The sequence below is a fragment of the Apium graveolens genome, chromosome 10, assembly GCF_009905375.1.
Source record: "Apium graveolens cultivar Ventura chromosome 10, ASM990537v1, whole genome shotgun sequence".
Taxonomy (NCBI): Eukaryota; Viridiplantae; Streptophyta; class Magnoliopsida; order Apiales; family Apiaceae; genus Apium; species Apium graveolens.
The window spans coordinates 227,493,538-227,502,129 of record NC_133656.1 but is presented as its reverse complement, the minus strand read 5'-3'; the positions used below and the strand labels follow the sequence as shown (position 1 = coordinate 227,502,129).

The 8,592-nt window shown below is 32.5% G+C and overlaps 1 protein-coding gene across 3 annotated transcripts; it reads left to right on the top strand.

Annotated features, from left to right (window-relative positions):
- Positions 1-2,380: 2,380 nt before the first annotated feature.
- LOC141690044 (uncharacterized) lies at positions 2,381-8,278 on the top strand. Of its 3 annotated transcripts, none has more exons than XM_074494626.1 (11): positions 2,381-2,537; positions 3,331-3,377; positions 4,310-4,419; positions 4,523-4,617; positions 4,726-4,931; positions 5,830-6,012; positions 6,088-6,285; positions 7,205-7,355; positions 7,438-7,501; positions 7,772-7,837; positions 7,933-8,278. In XM_074494626.1, the coding sequence occupies exons 1-11, from the start codon at positions 2,466-2,468 to the stop codon at positions 8,007-8,009; spliced, it is 1,269 nt and encodes a 422-aa protein (XP_074350727.1). In that variant the 5' UTR covers positions 2,381-2,465; the 3' UTR covers positions 8,010-8,278. The 3 variants fall into 3 exon arrangements, with proteins under 3 accessions (XP_074350727.1, XP_074350726.1, XP_074350725.1); XM_074494625.1 differs by having other exon boundaries at positions 2,382-2,537; positions 4,310-4,428; XM_074494624.1 differs by having other exon boundaries at positions 2,382-2,537; positions 4,310-4,434.
- The last annotated feature ends 314 nt before the right edge of the window (positions 8,279-8,592 follow it).

Genomic DNA, 8,592 nt, shown 5'->3' with positions numbered 1-8,592 from the left:
TATCGCTATATTTCTAATTTCTGACACCGTAATTTAAAGAATTAATCGAGCATTTAGCGGGTAAAAGTATTCGAAAACTCATGAAAATAATTTTAAAAATCCTGAAGTAATTAGGAGTTAATAGAATAAAATTTCTGGAAATTTTCAAATCATTTCCACTGCGCACACCGGACCCGCACTTTACAATTAAACAAAACCACGGGCGAGTTAAATAAATCTCAAAAATCTCCGAACAAATTTTAAAATTCTCGAAATATTCCAAACTAAATAAAATATGAATTTTCATAATTTTTAAAGAATTTTGGAATTTAAATACGGATTTAACAAATAATTACAATCAAAAAATCATATATGGCTAAATAATTGATGAAATATTGATTTCTAAATTTTTAAAACTCCTAAAAATATTTAATAAAATTATGAAGCCATAAAAATGATTTTAGGGATAACCCAAGTATTTATGGAAATAAATTCTGAATAAAATCACCTTTAAATACAAAAGTGACACAACACAGCTTCACAACGAATTACACAATTAATACACGAACACCAAAGATCACACATAATTAATTAAAATACTAACAAAAATAATATCCAGCTGACAGAACCCACAAACCTATATTATTTATGAAATTATTTAATAATTACACCTTTAAACAATATAAAAATATACAAGTCGTTATAAAAACGACCCCTTAAAGGGATCTCGTGCGAGTGGACCCGCTAAAATATGTATGAATTCACAAAATTGAATCCAAATTTATTAAACTAACATGCGATATGAGATTTAAATTACATAATTCTATAATTATACGAAAATCAATTTAAATAAATTTAAAAGTTATCGAAATTTAAAATTTAACCAAAAAATATCTGAAATACTAGATCCAAATATAACTTAAAACCGATCAAAACCAAATAATATATTATTCGAATCGAATATTATCTGCAATAAGCCAAATTCATGCCGAAAACAATTTGGGATTTTTTCATAAACGTAAATCTATGTTTATGATAACATAATTATTCATAATATTTTTGTAAAAGTACATTTTATTATATTCAAAATACTATATTTAATAAAAAGATACTTTTTAAGTCTCGCAAATTGTATAAATGAATAAGTTATGATATGAAAATATTCAAACCGAATTTAATTCGAACTGAATTTCGTATGATCTTAATTCAAATTTCATTCGAATTATACTCACACTGAAACACATGTGATCCGATCTGATCTGAATGGTTTCCAAATATATCATAATCCGAAAATGATGATCCGAAATTAATATGATTTCTGGATATTTGAATTGTCATTTCTACTTGTGAGTGACAAACGATATATGCAATATACGATTATTTTAAAACTTAATACTCATAAATATGTACTCACATATTTAGGTATAATATAAAGTATTTTTAATATGAATGTACGATTGACATTTTTGTAATTCCATAATTTATTTAAAAAATTACAATTATGTCATTAAAGTACACTACGTACTCAGTTTACTTCCCTCGCGGCTAGGGCTATAATTCGAATCGGGCAGCTCACGAGCTCGCCCTACTCGAACTTGTTTAAGTGAACTCGACTCGGTTCCTTTAGTTAAACGAGTCAAATTCGGGTAAAGATTTAGATTTGATTAGTTAAATAAGCCGGCTCGCTCGATCCGCTTAATCTCGACTCGAATTATATACGGCTCAAAATTCTCATCGCTCGGCCCAAATTAAAGTCCTACTCACGGCGTTTGGGAATTTTTCTCGTTATTATGACATATCATATCATAAAAAAAAATTCCTATAATTTGATCTGTATACCTTGATTACGAATTTTTTTCGCATATATCCAAATAATGTAAATATCTAAAGATATAAATATCCTGAAATTTTGGCACACAAATCAGGTAAAAGTCGAACTAAAATAATCTAAAGAAGCATCATATGTGCGATATTTTGAGAGATATTTTTTCCCTTGTAATAAATTGTTCATTTCCAACTTTTAGCACAATTATAATAAATTGTTCATTTCCAATTTTTAAAGCAAATATATGGACATTTTTTTATACTATTCTTTTTAAAAATGAATAAAATTTAATGAGATGTGAGTTGGAGACTCAGAGTATTTATATTTCTATAAAAAAATATGATGAATATAAGTAAAAAAATTTATTAAATTAGAATTTATTATTATGCATAATTTTGTAAAAAAAATTATTGTATTGTACGATTGAGGGAGTCGTGAAGACTCTCGCGGCGTTAAAGAAATACCATTGGGCTGTGCCTGTACGTACGTAAATAATTGTTAAACAATTCCCGTTATTTTCCCAGATGGGCCTGAGCTTTTTCTTTTTTTTTGCAAAAGGATGGGCCTTAGCTGTGCGCGAGGCTGCCACTTTATTTTTTACCAGTGTCTATAGTAGAGTCATCTTGTTCATCTTGTTGAATCATCAATCACGTTCCTAGTTATGAAGAGGTTCGCCCGTACCTGCTTCAACAAATTCAACTCCCCAACTCTTTTACACCGTTACTCTGCACGCGTAATCTCTCTCTCTCTCTCTCTCTCTCTCTCTCTCTCTCTCTCTCTCTCTCTCTCTCTCTCTCCCTCTCTCTCTCGCTCCCTCCCTCCATCCCCCTCTCTCCCCATGTTTTAATATGTACATGTAGTTTTAAATTGAAATGCCTTTGTCGTTGGAAACTAAAATAATTTTAAAATATTTGTTGTATCTAAACAAACGCCTAATCTAAAATCCTCTAATGTAACTCATATTGCAATTTGTTTAAGCTGGATCCTCCAGAACCTAGGGATTAGTAGTAATTAACTGGAAACCTAATACTCCCGCCGTTTCAAATTAGTTGTCCAATTTGACTTGGTGCACGTATTTAAAGCTGCATTGAACAAATAATCTCGGAAATTCAATTTTGAACATTTTTTGTAAATTAAATGTTAAGAGTTATGTTCACATTTAGATCAAATTGCTGTAGTTAACTGAAAAACTTTGACATTAATTCAAACCGGCCGGCTGCCCCAACGGAACAAAAATGGGGCTTGTGACACCTAAACATTATTAGGACACTTGGACAAGCAGTGTTTCTATTAAAAGGAGTTTAATGTACTATGTTAATTTGCAAAATTGTAAAATTTCATTATTACGTGACTGACTTGTGAACTTTGATTTAATGAGAAGTCAATCTTTAATGCTAGAGGAGTGATTTTTTAGTTTTCTCTATGTACCTTGTGGCTTACTCTGTTTAACTAGCAGCCATGTTTTCATATTATCAGCTCATTGCTCGTAATTTCATTCACATTCTTCGGATACTTTGACTTTGCAGAATATAATTTCCTCCTCGGAAAAGGATGCAGTTAGGAATGCTACAAGGTGATTTGTTTTATATAGTAAGATTTACTCCTTTACTACTAGAAATACTTATAAGCTTGATATATGTCTGCTTGCTTCTGAATTTTCAATAGACCAGTTATACAAAAGCTGTGCTGGCTTATTTTAATATGATTGTACAAAAAATATGACACGTGTATATTCAGTTTCAACCTGCATGTGATCATTAAGTTTACATGAAAACTATAGGATTGGCCTATATCAGGTTTGTATCCATGCTATAGCAGGTATGGGATGACAGAGAATCACTGCATATAACTAGGACATTTGGACACGAGACTTATTCCGTGTCTGATCCTTTACTCGAATGTGGACACTTTGACCAATTGAGAAATGACATATTGATTAACATAGAAGAAACGATTGAACTGCAAAAATGTGTGTTCTGTTTCCCATTGAGAAGTGCACCATTATGCAGTAGGAGTCCTAGCTAATTGCAGGCAAGTTAGAGGCTAAATACTAACTAATCACATGCTAATAACAAGTTGTACTTTTATATACACCTAATTAGTTCTGTCAATTGTGTCACCGATATATGCATCAATAAAGACACTATATATGCTTCCAAATCTTCAAATAATTCTTTGACACATAGGAGTTGGATGTATGATGGATAAGGAAAATATGAGAAGATAAAAGAAGCAAATATGAGAGATAAGAAAAGAAGAGGAGAAGAAGACACCTAAGTTTTAAAGACCTTTACAAATTCATGTTATTTGGCTTTTATAATTATTTCTCACATGGTTTCTTATTTTACTTGATGATTAATCAATTATACGGTGTCACTAGGATATGTGTCTGTGTTTGACACCTTGTTCCGGAGTTCGAGTAGCACACACTCTGACACACACACACACACATATAAGCTACATTATACATATCACTTCCTTAATTTTCCATTTTATTAATTGTAGGGAAGGTCCTGAATTATCTAATGGACTTAACTGGGGCCTGTCAGGAAAAGGCGTTATTGTGAAGGAGAAAGTATTTCAAAACTTAACAGCTCTGGAACTTCTGCAGAAGGGTGCGACCGGTATAGGAAAGGCATTTGTCATAACATAATATTATAATTTCAAAAAAAAAAAATCTCTGTTCTTGTACTAAATTTCTACATTTTTGGACTGCAGAGCATTTTGTAACTGTTCCATTTCTTGCTAGAGGGCATGTTGGCTCAGGGAACTTAAAAATTACTAGAGCACAATTCACGAAACTTCTAAAGCAGGCATCCCCCCCCTGGCCCTTTATGAGATATTTAGTTCGTAGTTGCGGTAAATATGTGGAGGACTGAAAATAACCACCTTAAAATTATTGATGAATCTTTTATTTCTAGGTGTCGTCGCATATTTCGTCAATCTCAGAGTTATATGTCCATGACGGGGCTATTAGTTCATTGCTAAAATGTAATGCCAAAGTTCGCGTCATAAGTGACAGTCCATCTTCTGTACTGTCACTTTCCAAGTTGCTCTGGAGAACCTCTAGTCGTGCAGTTTCTCATGATACTTGTCCTTTAACTGTTTATGTCGCCTCATCGATAAGGTATCATAATAAATCACATAGTAAACGGTGTAGTGTCTTTTCTCTGAGCACTTGGGAATATTTGTCATTATGTCTGTAATGCTTGCAGATCTAAGTAATGTAGAGTTCGTAGAGGCATATGCAATAAAATATAGAACATCAATTACAATAAATATTGCAATTGTTTTTTTAACAACTATTGAGGTTTGAATTTTTAAAAAGACTTGATCTTGTCATTCTCCTCATAAACATATGCAAGTCCAGTAAAAATACTAGAAAAATGCACACATATTTTGGTTGATATTTGAAAGAATGATTACCATATTTAAGAAACTAAAAACCCTATTTCTGATATGCTTGACAGGAAGGAATATTTTATACATATCATATTTAAACTCCCCTATTGTATGGGAGCTTCTTTTGCTCTTCATGTTGCATGCTTTCCTCTCCAAGGGTCCTCTAACTTTTGTGGTTGGAATTTTTTTGTTTGTATATGTCGTGTCTTTCTTTTATAGTCGAGGGAAATTCTCTATGTTTGCAATTTAGACTTGAGGGAGCGCCACCCCTGCTCGTTATAGGTTCTGACTTCTGTAATACATATTAAATACTACAGGATATATACACTGAATCACTATCCCTTTTTTTTTATTAGTAGATAATTAATTTTCCGTATGCAATTTGAGTAGTATTTTATTATTTGAATATACAAAACTGTTTTTTTCCAGATAATATAGGTTTCTGTTAATTTAGTGCGTACTTTTAAAAGCAGTTTAACATGCATACACCCACAAATATGAAATTTAAAGGGATTAGTCTAAATAATGTAAGGAAGACCAGTACTGGTATATATATATAGTTTTAGCCCATTGCTGCTATGGCTGAATTCTAATGTTATTTATTTGTCATTCTGATTGTTCAGTTCAAGTATTGGAGAGTCTCTTGGTATTAAAGGTGATATTGGATTTATTGCTACTGATACTGAACGTTCATCTCTAATCTTATGTGGCAAGTCTTTTGCTGATGCAAATGGAATAAGGGAAGCAATAACTGCCTTATCTGAACATATTATCATTTCACGGGGAGGTCTTCCTCTTTCTGCTGGGTAAACAATTGTTCCCTTTTATTGACTTGCAGTTATTGAATGTGTATTTATTCATATTATTCTTGTAAAATGCAGTCTTCTAGTTTCCAGCAACTTGGTGATGCTTTTGTTTGCTCCAGAAGACATTCTTCGAAATTTCTCAGATATATTAGTATCACCTGAAGCTGGTGTTGTTATTTCTTCTGAAGGTGTTTCACCACTTTTTCAGATCGGGAACTCAGGACAGTGTGTTTGGAAACTACCATCAGTTGTCATCTTTGCATCTTCTGATAGGTACTAAACTGAGTTGAAGGAACTCTAACTCTAGATATGTAATTGTTTAGAAACTATATCACTCCACACTAATCCTTGTAGCTAAGATTTGCAATCTGTAATTTTTATTGCATCTGTCATTGATTAATGTATTTGACAGCCAATATAAAAAAAACTTATAGGATATGGCTTACTTATTTTGCAAAAATGCAAATTTGTAAAGATAAGGAGTTAAAATTACTGTATCCCATATTTATTTAGGCAAGGAAAATACTTGCTTGCACGTTGCATATGGAATCATAGAGTTGTAAAATACTGCAGATGTAGATTTACATTCACAAGGACTAGCCTGGTTGTCAGAGTTAAGAAAGTACTTGCATTTACTGTCTAGTGATGCTACAACCTTCTTATTACTTGTCTGAGCATATTTAACCTAAAAGAAAATGATTCTTTAGATATCAAGCATTGAATGTGACTTCTGTTGCAAGTTATAGTGAAACCAATTTTTTTTACTCCTTTTTGTAATGCAATATATACTCGCATTACTTTCAAATCAAAATTTTATTGACTGCTTCTTTACATGTCATCATTCAGTCTTTACTTGCTTATGGCTAAAGCTGCAACATGACACTGTTATATCAACCCATAGCACTAATTTACATATAGTTTACGTCAAATGCAATATTGCCATACTTTAGGTAGATAATCTTGGATCAGCCCACATGGCTGTTGTCGATGTTTAGCTCTCCTTCCTCTAATTTATTTTTTTTTGAATTAAATTTGTTGTGCGTGGTAAATTTTTTATATGTATGTCTACTGAGTTTTTTTTGGTGCTTTTTAATTTGCATTTGATGGAATAATCATTTATTGTGACGACTCCATTATAATTTGAATGGCTGTTAACCAGAAAGTGGTTATTTCTTTTTTCATATTGGAGCAGTTCAGGAACGATTCCATCCATTTCAAAGCTTACACCTGGCCAAGCAGCTTACCACTTTCTTGCAGGATATCAGGATGGTAAGTTCACGCCCGCATATAGCAAGAACTCTTCTGTTGATCCTCTAGAGCTGGCGAAAGGTCTTCTGTCTAAGGTATTTGAAGTGTACTATTTTATTGATTTTGTACTGTACTAAGCTTCATACTTGTGTTTGACTGTCTATATTTATTTTGCAGTTACAGGAGAACCAAATTTCATCATTCTTGATTAATGTGAATGGAGGGCAAACGTTAAAAACAGGTGAGCAAAGTTCAGAAAGTTTTTTTTGGTCCTCGGGGAGGATAATATAGGTGCTCTCCTTATGAGCTAGATATTTTTAACAGCAGGCAAGTAAATGAGCTCCTCGTATACAAGTGTATTATGTATATGGTAATACAGTGAAAAGCAAGTAGATTGAATTGTCTACTGTTTGAAGACAAATAATCCTGATATCAGTAATAAACTTCATCATTGTTTTACTTTGTAATGCTCGGTAGAGCCATATTTATGCTTGCTATTGTTTTTTCTCAGGCACGAATCTTGTAAATTTGGTTCAGTCAGCCCTACAAGAGAACAGCCCGCCCTTTAAAGTTAAAGGTAACCTACCTAGTACCTATCATCTGTACTATTTCAATAGAATGTTTCCATTTTAAATCAAGTAACTCACTGCATCAAATGCAAACATCTTGTAGGTGGAGATCTGAAAAGAAAGTATAAGAGCTTCTTATCGCACAAATATAAAGAGCTGCCAAAGGAATTTTTGTTTTAACTTGAGGCATCAATTTCCTTTTGACAGCCAAGGTACAACATGGTCTATATTGCAATCAAGTGTTCAGCCATATTTCCAGAACCTTGGCCCAATTTAACATCTATCTCTCCTCTGAGCCCCCACTCCAACCACTCCTGTAATCTGACTCTTTTTTGTACCCTGCTGTAATCTACTACATGTACGTCATTTAAACTTTTGACTTGGATCAATGATAATTATCTTTTCTCTCTCTTTTTCTATATATATATATATATACAGATCTTTGTGTATTCTGAATTTATTAAGAACAATAACAAAGAGATTCACAATGATATCTTTGCGTCTTTGGGTGGATTAATGTTATATATCTTCGTGGTATAAATATCAATATTTGCTTAACAGCATGATTATGATATTTTCTCTTGTAATATATACGTTACAGGTTCTAACCCAAACATATCCTATCAACAAATAATCAAATAAGGGGACCTATCCAGAACAATAAGAACCCTACTATTGGATATTGGATAGGACTTCAGTTTCTCATCCAGACCTGAGACCTCACCATCTCTGAGCACCTGAAATGTATGCAAGCCATGTTCAA

Excerpts from the sequence above, each read along its gene's own strand:
- LOC141690044 (XM_074494624.1), top strand. The coding sequence starts at position 2,466 with ATGAAGAGGTTCGCCCGTACCTGCTTCAACAAATTCAACTCCCCAACT. Across the intron at positions 2,538-3,330 it reads TACACCGTTACTCTGCACGC|AATATAATTTCCTCCTCGGA; the intron begins GTAATCTCTCTC and ends TTGACTTTGCAG. Across the intron at positions 4,932-5,829 it reads TATGTCGCCTCATCGATAAG|TTCAAGTATTGGAGAGTCTC; the intron begins GTATCATAATAA and ends CTGATTGTTCAG.